Source organism: Psittacula echo, assembly GCF_963264785.1.
Source record: "Psittacula echo genome assembly, chromosome: 3".
In the NCBI taxonomy this organism is placed as follows: domain Eukaryota; kingdom Metazoa; phylum Chordata; class Aves; order Psittaciformes; family Psittacidae; genus Psittacula; species Psittacula echo.
In genome coordinates this window covers 20135542-20156459 of record NC_137736.1, presented here as the reverse complement: position 1 = coordinate 20156459, position 20918 = coordinate 20135542, and the positions used below count along the sequence as shown (strand labels likewise).

Genomic DNA, 20918 nt, shown 5'->3' with positions numbered 1-20918 from the left:
ATAGAAAGCATGAAAACGAATGCCTTCAGAGAATCAGTTATGGCCGAGATCTAACATTAAGCTCTAGTTACGAGGAAAGTTACAATACACATAACTATAGCCTAATATATCAGTAGAGGTTTGTCTGTATGCTATCATACTACATTAAAACCAAAAAGAAATAAAAAGAAGAACCCCTCATCTCAGTAAGATCTTCGCCACAGAACTTTACTTAAGTATGAAAGAAGTTCTTGGCTTAAACAATTATAATATCTTCTTCTAAATACTATGACTATAACATGATTCTATTTCCCTTAGGATACATCATCCTTGGACCATCTGTACCACCATAAGATATAACAAATACTGTCTGAACCAGCTAAAAAATACCCTTTGATGTGCAAGGAAAGAACTATCAAGATCAAGAAAATTAAAAGTATTTACACAGTTCTAATTTTCAGCCAAAGATGAGGAAAATAATAAAAATATCTTCTAGTCACCTAATATTGCTCCTGGGAGCGAAGAACTATCTGAAGGTTTTGACTGCGTCCGATTTTGAATAACTGTGGAGACAACATAGGGATATTAGAAGATAAATTTTAAAAACCAAAAAACAAGAAAGAAAACCATACATGAGACAAGCTTCACCATTCCAGAAATCTTCCTTCGATGTAATAACTGGAGATGAGGACACCATCCTAATCTTGTCTATATTTACACTGAGTTTAAGGGACTTCAAACTGTTTTTCCTGTACATCACCTCTTAACTGTGTATCTCTCTCTCTCCTAGCTTATCAGGTTTATATCTTTGCTGAAAAATTATATTCTATGCTTATATTAATACAGGGCCAGCTCCAGGCCGTCTCATTACCCTGTCATTCACAAGTCTTCAAAAAAAGATGCATGCATGCCAATACAATCATCTTTTAGTGGTAATACTGTATTTTGCTTTCTCTCCACCCTCCTTTTCCTTTGCCTGAACTGTCACTACCTCCAAAGACGATTTGCTTGATTTTATTAATTAAAATTATTCTCTGTACAGTTTCTGTTACCAAGTTTTAATTGTAGTTTAGTTTCTACCAGCTATCTTTCAGTACTTAATTTTCAAAGATTACTACTATGCTACCTCTCTCTACTAGAGAAACAAGCATTTCTAAAGGACAATAGGTGTAAGTCTACTGTAGATATCTCCACTGACCAGGGAAAGGAGAAGAAGGGAGTCTAATTTGATGACTTAGCTGAAGATACCCACAAAAAAGTTGGTAGCATGAATCTTATCCATACTGCTGCCCTTCACACCTGACTATCAAGTTATGCGTATCTGGGAGATCAACATACCTGGACAATCTAGTTGAAAAATCAGCACTGATCTGTATCCTTTTAATGACTCAATTAAGTCATTGTTTATAATGCAATTTAGTAGCTCACTTTATTAACACAGTTAGGTAACAGCTTAACAGTACTTGTAATTAAAGGATATGGTAGTTTGTAACATTCCACCTATTCTAAAAGGAAACTTTCATGACATTCACATCCAAGTCAGAGGTTCAGAGGTTTGTTTTGGTTTTTATTTTAATGTTAAGTTACTCTTGCACAGTGTAAGAATCAAATAAAAAAAAAAAACAACCAAACACACAAATTTACCTTGTTTGATTATTGTGACAGGGACCAACCTCTTATTATCACGCAGTTTAAGCTGAGAGAAGAGGAAAGAAAAAAAAAAGCCTTGGGATAACTGCCAGAATTGAACTTTCTTAGTAATAAAAACAGAGGGCTCCAATCCAATACCATGCCTGCCCCAAGTTAACACTGGATATGGCTCTCGCCCTGGCCACAATTGCTTCAATTCCCATGGGCTAGTATAATAATACAGCATTTTTATCTACTTCTTTTTCAGCTTGAGAGGTTTTGCTTCACAAAACCACAGTGTTTGACAACTTAGGAATCCTGAATCCTTTTTTCTTTTAAGAATCTCTTGAACACTCACTGGGGAATAGACCAGAAGACTTTGAAATGCTGAAATTCTAACTGCAACAAAACATCTGAAACATACGCATATACAAATTTAGTCACAGGATATATATATATATTCTCAGTAATATATATTTAGAACACAAACTATTCCAGAAACAGGTGTACATTTGTAAACTATCAGCACTCTTGAGTGCTTAAAGGAGATTAACTCAAAGTAATTTTATTTGATGAAATTATTTCCAAAGTATAATTGGCCAGCCACCCATATTCTCACATTTTTATGCTAAATACTTGGACTTTTCTGCTGCTCACTTGTCTTTGACCCAGATTACTTTTTGCTTAAGTGTGGATCTTTTCCAGCATTTCATACCACAAACATAAGAAACATATGAATGGACCCCACATTTATTAAAAGGAAGAAAACAGCTGATCCCAAAGATTATATATCACTATTCACTACTATACATGGGCACTGGGAACAACTTCTGAAAGCTTAATAATACACTTGGGAGATGAGAAGGGGTAGACTGTAATGACAGCAATACAAAACTGATAAATACAATTAAAGTGGATTTTTTTTTTTTTCCAGTTCAATCTGAGTTACAAAAATGAAAGGAACTCAGACAATTACACTTCTGTGTTAAATGTACACTGCTAATGTCTGAATCAGTTAATGTTCATTTTGGATTTCATGACATCTGGTCTATTTCATGTGAAAGAACACTTCCATGAAAATTAAGCATTTGAAGACAAAGCTTTAATTATTTACCTAAGGTTTACTATTTTTTCTCTATTCTAAATATATATATATATTAAAAAAGCTTTAAAAACAATGGCTGGGTACATATCAGACACATTGCGAAGTCTAAGAAGCTGGAAGAAAGCAAATCTCAACAAGTAGGATGGGCCCTTTCTTCAGGGAAATGGAGCCAGGCTGCTTATTCTGTGAAAGGCATTACTCTCTGCTGCCTAGTAACAGTTTCACATTGGCATGAACGTGATATGAAATTAACTGGAGGTTTCAATCATTGACATTAATGAAGGATGAAAAATAATCTTCCTTTTATATTAGTTACTTTTACTTTATTTCTTAACCTTTGTTTATTAACCTTGTTTACAAGGTTTATATTTCTATTGTGCCTTCAAATGAAAAAAAGGGTGCTGCACATGATCAGCTTTAGAAGTAACCTTGCTTTTCATATGACTGAGAAGAGGATGAAATGCATTTATCAGAAGGAGATGTTCATTTTACTGTATTTATCATCAGGATCCCTACAACCAATATACAAATCAAATCAAATAAACAGCTCTCAAGCTGTAGTGACATGAAATACATTTCCACAGCTGATATTATTACACTGCTCACTTGTACGAATCTGCAAGTGTTGCTTTTGAAATCCACCAATGTTTCATCAATCCTCTCCTTTCAGTCTGCAAAAAGTGCCTATTTTAGATACTTCTATGTCTAATAAAATCTACTACTTGGACAAACAATTTCAGAACCATCAGCATGTCATTTGTAGGAATAACACTATCATATATTATATAATTACATTATTTTCCAAGCAGACAACATAAAGCATATAAGTATTAGGAACAGTAGTTATTAAAATCAGTGTGGCATCTCCAAGAATGAAGAAAGATGGTAAGTAAGGTATTTATTAATTTCAGAGGAAAATTAGGGATGTAAATTATACCATAAATCAGGCATCTTAACTTCTGACCATAATCCTATGGTATAATATAAAGGACTGAAGTTCTCAGACATGCTCTCAAATGGCATACGGCAACATTACTTTAAGAGATACTTGTTCTTTCTGCCTCTCATATCCAAATATCCACAAATAACTGGCATAAACATAAGAGAATCCTCAAGGAAGCATTACGATCAACCTGAATTGATTAAGTTTTTGAAGGGTGGGCACGTTTTCTTCTAGAGTTTTACAACTGATAGAAGCTATGAGTCCTGCTTTTTGGCTGGGGAAAAAATTAAATATATCCAAGAGGATCCCACCTTTCAAACTGACATTATGAAATTAAAGAAACCTAATCAGACAGAAGAGGAAATAAATTTCTACTGAATTCTCCCCACCCTACCACCACCCATTATTTATGGGAGAAAGAATGACCAACTCTAGAACTCTCCTTTTCTTCCCTCCTCTCACTAGTTGTAGCTTACACAGCCCCAGGAGCTTAGTCAAACTTAAAAGATGAACCTGCCAAAAGAAACACAAGCTGATATGTGACCGATGTTGAAAGGGCAGAATGACTAGATAGATCTGTAATGTTGCTTTAATAAACACCCTTTAAAAATGTCTCTTCACAGAGAAGAGTTTGGACCATGCTGATAAGAGCCAGTTGTGTCTCTGGAGCAAAATAAGGCACAAACAAAGCTTGGCCTAAGTAGCACTCATGCTGGCTTTGCACTTAGATGTGCTTGCACCCCTGAAACATACCCCACCTAATACCATGGAAACTGAAGTAATAACGTAACTTAAGAGCTGGCCAGTATCTACTTCCCAGCCTCAGTTTTGTGGCTTTTTGTACCACTAAAGTGAGAAGGATAAGAGAATTTTTAGAATAATCTATGAAATGTTTTCATATTTCTATGGAGGGTGATAAAGCAGTACTGCTCTGGAGCTAAGCCCTGTGAAGCTAACTAAAAAGACTAGATATTGGCTCCAGTCCTCCTCTCATGCTTGAGCTGTGCAAATATTTGGAAAACTGTTTTAGCTTACTTTCTCAGGACTTCTCTTGCATAAATAGAATCCCTGCTTCCACAGAAGCAGCATAACAGAGTCAGTATCCTGGCACACAGGGTTTGCTAAGAAGAATGAAGGAACTCAGCTTGCACTTTGTATGTCAGAATGAATTTACCTGGCCTTGGGATGTTGTGTGTAACTTTAAATATGCTAATGGCACCAATGGGAAGAACAGTAAAGTTGATTTTATAACCAACATAATGAGATGAGCACTTTCTTGAATAAATAATCAATTGGCTTCATATTACTTACAGATAAAAGAGGTTGTCTTGAACGTGAGACACGACTGTGCTTCCAATAACCTAAGCATTATGCTGCTCTAACTCTGTATGTAATGCTATAATCGAAGTATTACTGTCCTAAATGAATACCTAATTATTTCTACAGGAAAATGCATGTAATGGACTGTGGTTTGATTCATGAAGGAATTAAAGGTCTGATAATTGAAGACCATTTACAATATTGTACAGTATGAAGAAAGAACAGTGAGAAACCATACAGGACCATTGCCTACCAAGAATATATTTGGAAAATTAGGAAGAAGAGAACTGTGAAGAACGGATTGTTCCCTCATAACAATCATTACTCATGACTCAACCCTTTAAAATGTCTGAAGTAACGAGGATTTCTAAAACTTTCCTCGGGAAGTTATCCCATAGTCTAGTCAGGGACAGTACCTTAAAAACAAGGCGAAACAACAACAAAGCAACAAAACAAAGCAAAACATAGAAGATTAGGTGCTGAAATTTGCACTCTGATGAAAAATTAAGGAAAGGAAATAAGAAGAAATTTTAACCTCATAGTAGAGGCGGTAATGCTCAAAAGTTATGAATAAAATGTCTCTTTTTCACTGTATTAAAACTAGTCCACTAACAGGTTCAGCTGACATACAGATGCTACATTTCTGCTTCAGCTCTTGGAAGCGAAAAGTATCTGCGTGTGTGAATCCACAAACATATGAAAACCCACCCATGATTGCTTGACAGCTGTTCTGGCAAATGCCAGATGAGAGGGGTAAAAAAAGCAAACCAAAAAGGAAGAAATTAATAAATATTGATATTTATGTATTGATTTACAATAACCTTGGAATGCTTTGATGCAGTTAAAAATTCTATTTTGCCACTTGCAAGGATTTAATGAACTGCCTACCAATTTTGATAAGCACATTAAATTGCCCCTTCCAGCTTCCTCTGGTTCTACAGCTTCCTTACATGTAAGAACCACTAGTGAATCCAGTAGGATGACTAAGGATTTCAGAAAATCTGAGTATTCACAAGATTACTCTATGAAATAAAAGCACTACCTTATCACAAAATGATCTAACCACCACATATACCAAAGATTAACAAACATGGCTAGTAGAAAGGGATAAGCAATTTTTTATGTTTAGAATTCACACACAGAAAACAATCAGTTCCATGTTTGTTAAACTGGAATCAATATGTGTCATCATCTCAGCTGAAGTTCTCAATCATTTAATCAATTCACACATATAAACACTTCTTCATAGAGTTACCTAGTTTTAGATTTAATAGTTGGGTTTTTTTATATTGGCAATCTGTGGCCAAAATGTCTTTCTCACTTTAACAGAGAAGCAAACATTTCACCATACAAAATACAAACATGGTATAAAATAAGAAGACTGGTTTTCATACCTGTGTTTGGGAACTAGGTACCAACTTGTACACATTTTGGAGCTGTCCATTTACCTTTTTGCCTGATTTGACAGAAAGATAATCACACAGAATAATTACGTTTTGTTTTGTCCAAAGCAAAGCAAACCAAATTTATTCACCTTTTTCAATAGCTAAGAAAGTTAAGAGTCTTAAATACAATGTATAAAAACACACTGTGTAACAGTTTTGTTTGGTCCGGTTTCTCCAGATTAATTAAGTCACCTGCAAAACCTCCTTTTCACATTTTGACAGAGAGGAAATTAAATGTGTTCTTCTTGTTCTACAGCAGGAAGTAGGAGAACTGAAGTCATCATTGGGCCCTACTAAGAAGAACTCAGAGGTGCCTTCTTGAATAAACTTAGTGTAACCACAACACTAATATGCAAGGAAGAAACTTCAAAGGGGAATTTCTGCATTCCATCTCTCAGGCTGGTACTAGGACTGGCTAAAAGCAGCATATTTTAAAGTCTCCAATAGTCTTGTGTTCTTTAAGTGCTCTTCTAAAAGAAATACAGATTTATCACTGGCAGTACAACACAGGCATATCACTTCTTTTTGGATCTGACATGATTTCCTCTATCTCAGGATATAAACAAAGTGACCCAGGGATTTAATACCTGAAATTTTTCTCTTATGCTTTTACTCCTAGCTTCTTAGTATTAGAAACTTCTTGTAATGTAGATGCAGGAGAAACAGTCCCTCCCAGCACCTCTTATATTCTAACATGATACTTCACACTTCGTCTACATTTTCCACCTTTACACCTTACTGCTCCTTTTGTCAACAGGCATGTAAAGACAAGTCAAGTTAAACATTACCGTATTTCTTCATAATTCCATCCAAAATAGATAAACATTAGGAAAAAATCAACTATAAAGAAATATCAATTGAAACACATTCAAGTTGGCAAGCTATCCTGAAAAAGCAGTCTTTCAAAGTGCTTGATACTTCTCAGGAACTATTTGCTTAACAACAAGAGAAAGCTGACAAAAGTTTCACACTGATTTAATGAGAAAATCATGCTAAGATGGTCAGAAATAAGATACTTTCATCTGCTTTGATAATTTTTGGTTAAGTAAATGTTGAACCTTTGCCATGCCTTTTATATCTTCCTTGAATAATGAATTAAACCCAGATTCTCCTCCCAGTTCCTCCCAACATGTTTAGTATTTAACAAAAATTTGGCCTGTGGAGTCAATAAATACAAGAACATGTAAGAGGAATTTCAGTTTATAGTCATTTATATATTCTACAGTAAGAAAATAAAATCTATAGTGAAGGATATGTGGTTTAGGTTGAAATGCTTCTTAATATATGAAAAACTTTGAATTGCTACATGACAGTAGTTAAAACAGTTTAAAAAGTTGACATTTTTGCTGACTGGTAAGCTCCTATGCAGAAAGATGGCTACAAATGCATAATAAATGTTCACTCTTTGTTTACTGCCTGCAGCTTCTTTATCTACCTACTATGCACTGACAATATGAAAGGCTTGAATCTGAAAGCTGCTTACAACTTCCTGATTAGAAAATAATTTATCAGTAGAACAGAATGCAGACATAGAGGGTAATAATAAGCTCCTTGGATTTAGTTGCTTCAGAAGCATCCACCAAATACACGAGTCTACATTCTAGTAAAAAGAAATCTCATCTACATAGAATATGAACTCTTACCAGAAAATATCTTTCAACCAAACTCTGTCTCCATAACTTACAAGAACCATTCTTCTAGCCTATTAAAAATGTATAGTCTGTAAAAAATAGCATTTAGAAATACATTCTATAGAAACAGAAGGTCTGTTGATGCCAGTGGACATTTCAATTAGTCTTGAACACCGTATTGAACTGTAAACACAATGCACTCTTCACTGCCTCTTGCTCAAATATAGTCTAGCACTTGATGTACAGATTACTTTAAAATGTTTAAATGTAGGAAAACAAGCCATTTAGTAAGCCCTCTTTAAAGCTATACAGTAGAGTTCCTTCTTGTGAGGCAGGTATGGGAAAAGACTACCATGCTTCCCCACATTAAGTTCATGGTTTAACAATGGCATTATTCTGGACTGCAAAAATGACTCTATGAGTACTGAGCAGGTACTTCAAAGTTATGGCTTTCTAATTTATGAAGAAGGCCTGCAAAGTTCTTTATTAGGGAGTACGAGGGCTTTTGCAGTGTTACGAGCTCTTATCCCTTCTCCTCAAGTATATTGAGCTGTGTAACTTGCCTACAACTTGAAAACGGAAACTTCATATGAATAACAGTCTCATGAGAATTCCCATTTTTCACATTTTAAGTCAAGCTAGAAGTACCAAGCACAGGTGTTTGCAGCATCTTCTGACCAACATCCTGCTCATAAATACCTTTATGTAAATGCCTGAGGAAAATAAATGAAATCAGACAGCATCTGTGAAGACATCTCTTCCTCTCGTTAAAAGGGGGAAGCTGCCTATTTCCTCCAATGATAGCAGTGGTTCTTTCAGCAGTACATGATGTTTCAAGGGTTAATTTGGTGTCAGTTTGCCTGCATTGTCTCAGAACTTTGAAGAAAAACTTAAAATATGACTGAGAGAACAGCCAGAGATGCTGTACACAGCTTCTATGAAAACCCAAATAAAAACATACATGACAGTGCACGTTTCAAACTCAATTTATGTAATTCTCTGACTGAAAATTAGCTTCAAATACAACTTTCCAGCAAGGCAATAAAGGGCCCAACCTGCCGCAGATAGTCTACTATTTGCAATGAGAAGAGGAAAACTCTTCGAAGTAGCTGCCAGTTTTTCAACCACAAAATATTTCTAGTTATACCAATTCCTAAAGAATTTATTAGAGACATAAGGAATAGCATTCAAACCTGATCAGTAGCTTACTCTACCACAGTAGAGGAAAAAATACTGTCAAACTGAGTAGCTGTTTGATTAAATAACGTCAAATACTTACTAGACAGAACTGTCTTATGATTGAAAGTCTTGCTCCAAATACTATCTTCTAGATTGTCTTTAACTCCAAATTCATAAAGCGTGTTTGGCTTCAGATTATCCACCACTGTCTCTGTAACCGGGCAAAGCTGAAAAACCCATTTCTTGTCTTTACCCTTTTCTCTGTAGCGAACTGTATAGAACCTGCTCAACAGAAAAATAAAATAAAAAACAGTATTCTGCACAAAGAAACGCATTACAACAATTTTTGTTAGGAATTACTAAAACAGTTTCTACCCACCATTTTCTTGTTCTTTCTGGACCCTTACGGTTATCAAATATCAGAAAAGCCAGCATACCTTCCCTGCAAATGCAGTGCCAGCCCAGTCATCTTCTAGATATACGTATGTTCCCCATGATACAGGCTCCAACAATATGACTGCTTTCAAAGAGCAAAAGAGCAGTCTCCTTATTCACAAACAACCATGCGTGTGAGGCTCTGACCATTCTGACCACAAACTGCAAGCTCATTTTGCAAGCAGTTCCTTTGATTCTGACATAATGCAGAACTAGTCAACCAAATCATGAGTCAAGTTAAGGACAGTAAGGAAGCCTCAACCAAGTTCTTAGAGTCATCTATATCCACCCAGGGGAAAGTGTTCCCCTCAGAATTAGTCCAAAAATATACTAAAGGGAAAGCCAGTAATAGTTGGCATTTATATTATAAATGTGATCCCATTCTGTGATCCCATTATGCATTGCCCACACTTCAAAGAAGAAAATAAACCATAACATTACTTTCATCAGTTTAAATTAGTAACATGATGAATTGCTAACATATTATGAAAATAAAAATATTTTCCCAAAATTTCGCAATTCAGTCAAGCAGCACCTCTCTAGAAATGTATGACTGCAATGTTAACCAGTAAATAACAACATGACGTAAATGGTGAGAGTTATGGCATGAGAGTTCCACTGCTTGCTAGTATCTCACTTTTCATATACGTGCTGAATCACTGCCAGAGTGGGGCAGAAAAAAATCTCAGAGAGGTTTGGCAACTTTTTAATCCAAGTATTACTGAAAATTTTTACACATAACTTTAATAAAGCATATCCATTGTCCATATCCATCTTATATTTACATCAGCTAAAAAAAGAATGAATTCTATCCAATTGCACTTTTCCACACATCAATAGAGCAAATTAAGGCCATAAATCAAGCAAAACTCTAAACCACCAGATGCATGCTCCAGTTCAGGAGCAAAAAGAAGAAATTTGGCTTGTGAGATTTAAGCCAGATATTATATAGGAAAATATATGTAGAGAAAGGGAGGCACTTTAAGAGAACAACAAAAATGTCCTGTAATCAACTCAAAACGTATCAAAGGTCCAGATTAAAATGACTTTATGGACCAAACATAATACTGCCAATGCATAAAGCTGCTTTTGCCAAAGCTACAGAAACTCACCTCCAGAGAAGCGCATATGTGGAAAATGACTGCCGAGGACACAAAAATTCCTCCTTCATTATTAAAACAACCTAAGACAAGTGCCAATCATGGAAAATAATTTCATACACAAAGATTCACTTTGTTTACATATTTTACCTCATAATAGTAAAATATGTTTTCTTGGCACCAAAAATACATGTTCTCCTGGTTTAGTAGCTACAATTCAGCTCATTCAGGTATTTTACCAGGTAATGAAATTAATATTTATCTTAGCTTACATAACTCTTTTCATCAGCTCTACTACTTTGTGTTCAAAACAAGCCATAGTCTAACCCAAAACTTGGAAAGGAAAGAAATATGACAAGTAGTGACTATTCTCTCTCATCTTATTGATTCCTGGGCTACCAAGTAACAATTTGCATCCTTATTTCAGTGGGCTGTGATCTACTCACATTTCAAATGCTTATCTATCTGTTGGACTGACAAAGAATCTTTAACAAGAAATTAAACTTATGAAGTTTAACCATGCCAAGTGCAAGGTCCTACACCTGGGTTGGAGCAATCCCAGGCACAGCCACAGGTTGGGTAGAGAAGAGGTTCAGAGCAGCCCTGCAGAGAAGGACTTGGGGGTGTTGGTCGATGAGAAAACGAACATGAATCAGCAGTGTGCGCTCACAGCCCAGAAAGCCAACCGTATCCTGGGCTGCATCAACAGGAGCGTGACCAGCAGGTCGAAGGAGGTGATCCTGCCCGTCTACTCTGCTCTTGTGAGACCTCACTTGGAGTATTGTGTGCAGTTCTGGTGTCCTCAACATGAAAAGGACATGGAACTGTTGGAACAAGTCCAGAGGAGGGCCACCAGGATGATGAGGGGACTGGAGCACCTCCCGTATAAAGATAGGCTGAGAAAGTTGTGTCTGTTCAGCCTGGAGAAGACTGCACAGAGACCTCACAGCAGCCTTCCAGTATCTGAAGGGGGGCTATAGGGATGCTGGGGATGGACTATTCATTACAGACTGTAGTGAATACAGTGAATACAAGGGCTAACGGGTTCAAACTTAAACAGAGGAAGTTTAGATTGGATATAAGGAAGACATTCTTTACTGTGAGGCTGGTGAGGCACCGGAATGGGTTGCCCAGGGAGGTTGTGAATGCTTCATCCCTGGAGGTGTTCAAGGCCAGGTTGGACGAAGCCTTGGGTGGCATGGTTTAGTATGAGGTGTCCCTGCCCATGGCAGGGAGGTTGGAACTAAATGATCTTAAGGTCCTTTCCAACCCTAACTATTCTATGATTCTATTATTAGTAGCATAAAAACAAAAATTTCTTCTACTTTATTCTCTTAATCTGTTCATACATAGTCACACAGACATTAACAGACAAGAAAAACTTGCTTAAAATCTCTGTCACTATACTGCAAGGGACGTAACATTAATAAGCAAATCCATCTGCAACATAAATGCATCTTGCTGGACCTCATACAGTCTCTTGGTAAGGGGTTTAGAATAGGTAGATAGATCTATGATGAAAATGTGAATCACAAGTAGAAAAATCTTCCTTCTCAGCTTGCCCAAAAGAGAAAATTTTATTTGTTTTCATTTTCGTCCTTAGATTTCCCTACCTGCTCTAGTTGAATGGGATAGAAATAAAGTAATTGTATGTGATGGAAAGAAACCAGTGTACTGATCCATTTTGGTTATTGAACAGTCTAAATTAATAGGTGCATCTGAAATTATGAGAAAAAAAAATGACCAAAAACTTGCCCATAATGAATAGGCTTTTAAGTGGCTGCTCCCACTTGCTTCTACTGTTGAAAATATTATATTTCACTGTCTCCACACCTGCAGCTTCCTTCTCCCTGTTTTTGTTTGTTTGTTTGTTTGTTTGAATTAAATAACTGAATTTAATTAATGAATTAAAACATGGAGAACACCTGCATGTCAAAAAATATCTTTCATTACAATTGAAAACTACTAAAAATCTGACAAGATGTGCCACACTATGCCATTAGAAATAGAAACATATAGCATAGAAGAAATGTGCTCTCAACTCCAAGATTTCCAAGCCCATACAAACTTCACCAAGGGTCCAATTATTTCAGTGGAAGCTTGTCACCAATACTAAAACCACTGACTGTGATGACAGAATTTCCTCAACAATTTCAATAAAAGCAACCAAAATGCAGTTCCATTTACCAACTTGCAAGTCACAATTGTTTGAGTATTAATAATATCCAAATTGTAAACAATATGCACTTTTGGGGAAATGCAGTCATTTGTTTATAGAGTATGAATACAGAAATGCCAAGTTTTGTCGTCAAAGAAAAACGATTCATTGGCAAACCTGACCAACAAGCTGCCAAATAAAGCTCAATTTTAGTGCCTGCCTGAGAACATTCTAGTGATTAAATTGTTATAATTTTAATTTCTTCCTTTTTCAAGCCTTCCTTTCAGAAAAAAGTACAATATCAACCAATCAATATATATAACTGAAAACATGAAAAAGTAATAAAATCCAGTTACTGCTCACATATTGCTACTAAGAGAAGCAAAATTCTATGATGGATAAGCGAAACATTAAGTTTTCATGACACTGCCTTGATAAGAATTCCACTGCAATTTTTCCAATTTAACCAAACCTCTTCTTAGCCAGATTCCCAGAAAATGCTTGTACAGGCAAATATTTGGGCACAAAAACTAGATACTAGAAATCTTATAAGGCAGAGGGGTTTATGAGATTTCCAGAGTAGTTCAGTTTGTATAAATATCATGGGTTTATTTGGAACCATATCCAAACCAAAACTCCAACCAATTTAATCATGACTATTTTAGTCACACATAACAGTAAACAAACAATTAAACCTTGGAGATATAAGAACATTCCTGTTCTGTGATTTTTTTGTTGCCATAGATAAAAGATTATAAAACTTATTTCACTTTAGTGCACAGGAATGTAATCAGACATACACACGTACGTATTTATTTCTTTGTAGTTAGACTTCATTAGAAGCACAGTATCCATTTAGTGTTAAAAAGTACTAAAAGAAACTGTTCCAACTATGATTCGTCATATACTGAGTGTTTTGCAAATTGGCATATGAAATTAATTATACCATTTCCTTTTTATTGCCAAGTTTACTTTAAAGTAACGTATAAAAAGATGGAGAGAATTACATCACTGATGGCTACCAGTTAAGTCTCTAAAGCACTAATTTAGTTTTCACTTTTACATGATCTCTAACATTCACTTTTTTTCACTTCTATTTTTTAGTAGAACAACTGAAATGAATAGTTAGAGGTTCTGAAGAATAAGATGCTGGCCACCAACAAATCTTTCCATGTTTAAACAAGCTTTTAGCATGTACTCCCACAGCAGTAATTCAAAAGCATCTGAAACTCATTTATCTGCTGCAGTAGGCTTTCCTTAAGGAATTCTGATAAGTTTAAAGTATCTTTTCTATGATATTTGCAACAGATATTGTGATTAATTTGGCAGCTGCACAGTGACAAAGATCTGCGGACAGGCACAAAAGGAGATGCATGTATATACTTTTCTGAATTTAGGGTTTAAAAAGCCCTACTTGTGTGCTGTGCAACATAAAGAGTAAATACGGATTCTTCTGTCTTCCCTCTTATTTTTCTTACTTCTTTTTTTTTAAAAAAGCCTCAGATACAAATTAAGTAAAACACAACATCTGTACTCCTTGCAAATACTAGGACTTGAGGAGATTAAAATCATGGGCAAACAAATTTAAACAATATAAATGCAAATTTGTCGAAGTTCTTAACTGAGATGTATTTCATGAAAAACCAGACCTTCTGGTTTTAAATTTCTATTTCATATTTATTTGGAAACATATTTTTTCTTCTATACAATCCACTTGATAGAGTAAAATATAGACTTCTCTCAACAAACCCTGTTTTTGTATTGCATGGAAAAAATATCTTGTGCTCCTTCCCCCAACTCTCCCTCCTAAAGAACTGAAAGTCTGCTTCTTCAACACCCTGCTCTGTTTTGGGATCTGTAGAATTACTCTAACCTAAGCAAAGCCCCCCAGAAAGCTTATACAGCAGTCTATACTCTCTTTTTCAGACCTAAATGGACAGTAAGCAGCCACAGTATGTTTATTATGAAAGCTCTGTCCACTACTGGCTGTTTGAACACTGAAAGAAAGAGAAGAAAGAATTTTACCTACTGCCTCAGAAATATAAAAAAGAAGAATGTGACTGTGCCGCAGGTTATTAACTACCTCATACTGGCATCAGAAAATAGAAGATGTGGAGACAGCTAACTCCACATTGGTGGAGCCTTTCTGGTATTACGTAATTTTCATCAGCTACAGAAAACTAATCGCTTGAGGTTTTCTGTTGATCTTTTTGTTTTGTTCTGTGTTCTAGTGCTAAGGCTCTGACCAGGGATTATAGCCACTTCGAGGAGGCTTAAAAATTTCACACAAATAGCAGTGATTATCCTTGCTTCCACAAAGAATTAGGGTTTGGAGTTATTTTCAGCAAATACATAGCACTCTATTGGCTTATGCCCTTAATCTCTAGAGAGTTAAGCAACCAAAGAATGGTTTGTCAGAAAATGGGATGGGAACTTTTTCTTCATTGGAGTTTTGTGTAAAGTACTTCATAGGTACAGAATAATACAGAAATTATGTGTTACTTATCCATAATTAAGCAATAATTTGACTGAAGCAATAAAAGATACCATTGTTTTTTGAGAATATGGCACCTTTTATTCAAAACTTATTTCCTCACAAAACCAGATCTTCTAAGGAATACCCCGCTGAGGTCAGATTCTCACTAGACAAAATCTTGGCCAGCATATCCATGCTGTTCCATGTGGTTTTAATCATCTGAGTCAGCAACATATTCAACTAGCTTACATTATGCAAGATTTGTACAAAAGCCTAATGTCCATCCAGAGAGATGGTAGAATCTGAGGCTGAGAACAGCGACTCCATTTCAGGTCCTGCAGACTTACAAATCTAAAACTTGGTGGGATATTAACTGAAATAAGTGGTCATATGTGCCACATACTGCCAATGTCAAAAAGTCTCGCACTTTTCTTACCATAATCTACATTCAACATTGAGTTTAATGGTATCAATGGGAGTTTCATTATAAATACCAAAGTAAGCAGATTCATGTCTAAATTAAAAAAAAAAAATGTTCTCAATAATGCAAAGATGCATTAGAAAAACAAAAGATGATAGTTGCAAACCAGATGTAGATGCATCCCAAACACGGGTGCACAAAGTTTCTTCTTGGTTTTACAAAACACTGCTGAGTTGAACAGAGCTTCACATAACATAAATGAAGAAAAAAAATCTCTTCTGTCATAAAAGGAAGAATACAAAGAACACTAAATGACAGAGCGAAACATCTGTATTAATAATTTCAATAATGGCAGCAGATGAATTTTACTCATCTGCCAAGAACTGCCTAAAATGCAATGGTGTGCTAAGAAGCTACCCAGCACTATGATTTCTCTTAAAACTGCTACTTGGTGAGTCTTCCTGAGCTTCACACTTATTGTACCACTCATTAAATGAATTACAGCAACATAAAAAATATTATAGTAGAAGAGATCTTCTTTTAATTAAAAAAGAAAATTAATGAAAGCTGTACTGTATCAGCACCAGGAAAGCAGTGTAGTGATAAGACCAAATACAGGAAACAAAAGTCAAATAGCATTAAAACAAGGCATAGTACAACAAAAGACTTACTTTACTTCTACTTGGCCAACATTAAACCAATAAATGATTTAACAAAGTTTCTTTCAATTGATTCAGACACAAACAAAGGTAGAGCCAAGGGTATTGGTTTAAGAAGAACAAAGATCTAGTGTGAAATAGCAAGATTTATACTTCAACATTTAGCTGTCTGAATAAATTTGCACTCAAGACAAGGAAAAACTTGTGAAACTAATTTAAGTAAATGAGAAAACTTACTTCATGTTCAGAATATTGCTTCCAACTTTTTAATTTCCACTGTCAAACTTTTTTCAGCCACACCACGTAAGTACACTGATTTAAATTATGATCGTAATAACAAAAGGTTTTCAGTTATGTTACCTGTCACTAGCACAGTTAGTAGTTGCTGTCCAGTCATGCTGAGGATTGACTAGAATGCCCCAGGAGAGAAACACGGAGGTTGGGGTGAGAGTGCCAACTACCAGCTGCAGAGGCTTTTGATTCTTGGTCCGACCTACATAGGAAACATATAGTTCCAACTAAAAGTTAGTTTCTTTCTCCTGCATTATGTAGGGTAAAGTTTTGCAGTATGCTTAGCATAAGAACAAGCTATATGCAGATTAAGTTTGCAGCTCTGGCTGTCTTGGACTGCATCACAGAAAGCGTTGCACAGAGTTTAGGGCATCAAGAAATCTCTCTTTGAATGTGACAGAAATAGTAGCTTCTTGGCAGGATTCTTAGTAGCATGAAATTACTTTCACAGATGAGTCATGCTTTTTACAGCATTCTTCATCAAGGGTAAAATTGAACCTAGAAAAATTCTTTTCCTTTTAAGTCTAGGCAGATCTGAGTTAGTGTCTGGATCTAGGGGCATTTTTTCTTTTAGCCACCTACTACATTGAAAATGTTCAGCTTTTGCGTGATACTTAACTTTACCTTTGCTTTGTATGAAGTAGCACAACTCTCATATAGAGAAAGAACTTTCTTTAAAGAAAGTTTAAAAGCTAACATTTGGAAATGAAGAAATTATCTAGAGCAACTATTTTGAACCTGTAGTTTGTGGACTGCTACAAACCCAAGGAGAACCTTCGGTGTTTGGAAGATGATTAATTAAAGGAAATTCCTATATTCTTCACAACTCATTACATATCTCAAAAATCTAAAGTATCTGTACCACCTCAAAATGTACAGGTGACCACAAATTCCTGAAAAGTTTATAAGCCACTGATCTAAGGGTTATATTTTTTTACTGTCGTGAAACAGATCTGACTTTCTTTTCATGCCTTTTGAACCCTAGTAGCTTTTCATTTAATAAGCCCCAGTGAAAGTCTGATTTGTACTTTCAACCAACACGTAAGTGTGCATTTAGAAATGTTAACCATGGGAGTTTTTACTTTATATTGATAATGAGTATGTTGACATAAACACCCCCCCCCAAAAAAAAACAAACAAACCAACAAAAAAAGCACTCTCTACCATTTGAAATACTGTGGAACATATGATTTTTCCAGAAGAGCAAATGCCTGAAGAATTTTCCTGTTTTCTGGACTAGTTCCTAAACTGTTTCTCCATTTTTAAGGAAAAAGTAAAACCAAACAGCTTGATAATTCAGCAAACTGTCTGGCAAATCTGGTATCTATAGCAAAATCCCTTTCTTGATCACTTGTTGAGGAAACATGGGAAATACATGAATTTTAAGGAAAATAAAACCCAAGCTCTCATATAACTTGAAATCATACTGGCTTTTGGGTGGACCTATATATGATTATGATTATGACTTATTATGCCATTAGTTCCCAGTTAGAGACTGCAAAGATTTATACACTGTAAAACCAGGAATTACCATGGTGATCATCTATGCTGATCTGTATGAACACAAAACATACAACTGCTCTGTATTAATCACAGTCTGAACTAGAGTGTCTCTTCCAGAAATGCAACAAGTTTTCATTTGTAAATTTAAAATTGCAGCAACTCAGAATCTACCACAATTCTTGGTGATTTTCCCAGTATAACTATTCTCACTACTAAAAAGACCTGCTGTATATGTAGCTAGCATTAAAGCAACAGCTGTTCTTATATCTTTGTCTGCTAGACTGAAAAGTCAATTATCTGAATCCTGTTCCACAAATCAGTTTCTGTCGACTGAGGATATAAAAATTAATAACATCCAAGGGGGGGGGGGTGGGTGGGGAGGGGAAGGGAAGATTTGTTTTGGTTCAGGGTTTTTTGTGTGGGCTTTTTTTTATATATGTGTATGTATATATACATACATGCACATGTATATGTATGTACATATATACATATATATATATGTTGCATCTGAAAATTAATTCACCTTTCAAAATCTTTCCAGACATACAGTTTTTCTTCTGGCCAAGAGCAAGAAATTAATTTCAAGCAGTTACCAGGAACTAGAAAAAGGTCATCTAGTCCAATCCCCATGCAATGAGTGGGGACATTTTTAACTAGATCAGGTTGCTCAGAGCCCTATCCAACCTGACCTTGAATGTTTCCAGGGCTGGGGCATTTACAGCCTCTGGGTAACCTCTTCCAGTGTTTCACCACCCCCACAGTAAAAAAAATTCTTCCTTATATCTAGCCTGAATCTCCTCTTTTTAAGTTTAAAAGCATTATCCCTTGTCCTACTAAAACAGGCCCTGCTAAATACTATAATCATATACTCATATCAGTTTATTCTTCACAACAATCCAATGATCCTGACAGTCATCTCCATATTAAATTAAGGAATTAAAATCTAACAATATTAACAACATGATTGAGATAATACAGAAGTTCTTTGGAACAGATGAGAATCAAATCCAGATTTCTACTCTGCTAGGTACAGTTTGAACTAGAAACATCCCTCTTTCCTTAACTCAATGCATCAGCAAACTTAGTAGTAATACTGACTAACAGATATATACATATATATATACACACAAACACACACACACAGACACACACACGTTATCATTTTCCAACGAGAAACAAAGAGCATTAACATGTCCATGGATGAAGAAATCCTTACTGGTACCTTAGCAAGACTAGCTTCAGTACACCAGATCACTGTATGCAAAACTTTTACATTTTTTGCATGCACTTGTGACCTCTTTAAACATCAGAAAGTAGTATTCTAAATTCAGTTCTCATTTGTAATAACTTTTTACAAGAATGATCTTTAGGTACCTCTTCATATTTTGAACATCACATGTTTGGCTAATTACTGACTAGGAAATACTGTCCTACATTTTACCTTCCTGTTTATGGAATTTGTGTATCCCAGTCAAGCATCTACAGTTACTAATATCTTTTCAAAGAAACACAGTAAAAGATTCTGTTTTCTTCAACTACTTTAAGAAAGATATGCAGTAAAGGTAAAATACCTGAACAAGATTTCTTGTTACTTGAAACACGTGCTGGTCTTACTGAAACCAAATACCGTGGCTCAGCATCTGTAAATGAAGAAAGCAGCAATTAGTACAGATGTGCTATTTATTTAAGAAAGGGATTAACCTATAATTAGTAAGTCCAATATTCAGTCAATGCTTGACACATTATCCAATCTTTGCGATTTCCAGGCATGTTTGCTTTAAGCTTATTGGCCAATCATTCAGAAATACTCTAGCATTAGGAAAAATAATACACCCATGCATAAAAGATTTGGCAATTCTTTTTGACTGGAACACAACAAACGTAAACATGGCAGGACATACATGTAACACTTACTTCAACTCAAACATTATGTGGAAAGTGAATGGGAATGAAAATCCAGATGAAGAGGAAGACATCACAGAATCACAGAATGGTTTGGGTTGGAAAGGACCGTACGATCATCTAGTTCCAATCCTCTGTCCTGGGCAGGGACGCCTCACCCTAGACCATGTTGCCCAATGCTCTGTCCAACCTGGCCTTGAACACTGTCAGGGATGGAGCATTTACCACTTCTTTGAGCAACCTGTTCCGGTGCCTCACCACCCTCACAGTAAAATGATACCAAAATAGAAAAGCAAAACATGTAAAGTAATAAGTGGGCAAAGCCTAAGGAGTACAACCAGAGATATCTACTCTCCTGACACGAGCAGGAGGAACTTCTCCTACAATATTTTCCATATTCTGTTTCAAGCTATACACCTTAGATTTCCTGTTGTAAGATTGTAAGTAAGCAGGTTCTCAGTAAAGAGATGCACTATTGTAAAAAGAGTAAACAATATTTTAGGTGTGCATACACCAATAGACCAATACTAAATAATTGAAGATTTGCATGATAGTCTGGTCACAGGAAACACCACAATGCCAGATAAGTTTAACACAGTCTCCAAATCGGTTACTGGCTTATTTTATAATTAGGTTTACATACTTCTTCCAGGGACAACTTAGGAGATTAATTAAACTATTAGGTGCTTTGACAGTTTTGAATACTCTTTTTGAAAGCAAAATTATTACTAACATTTAAGAG

General features: G+C 35.7%; 1 protein-coding gene across 1 annotated transcript in view; it reads right to left on the bottom strand.

Moving 5' to 3' along the window:
• ABI3BP (ABI family member 3 binding protein) overlaps positions 1 to 20918 on the bottom strand; it is a gene marked incomplete at its 3' end in the record, with an annotated part of 147773 nt that overhangs the window by 96849 nt on the left and 30006 nt on the right. The window contains 6 exon segments of the mRNA XM_080613490.1: positions 480 to 542; positions 1624 to 1675; positions 6371 to 6432; positions 9332 to 9513; positions 16841 to 16973; positions 19846 to 19914. Coding sequence (XP_080469616.1) covers positions 480 to 542; positions 1624 to 1675; positions 6371 to 6432; positions 9332 to 9513; positions 16841 to 16973; positions 19846 to 19914 — 561 coding nt within the window.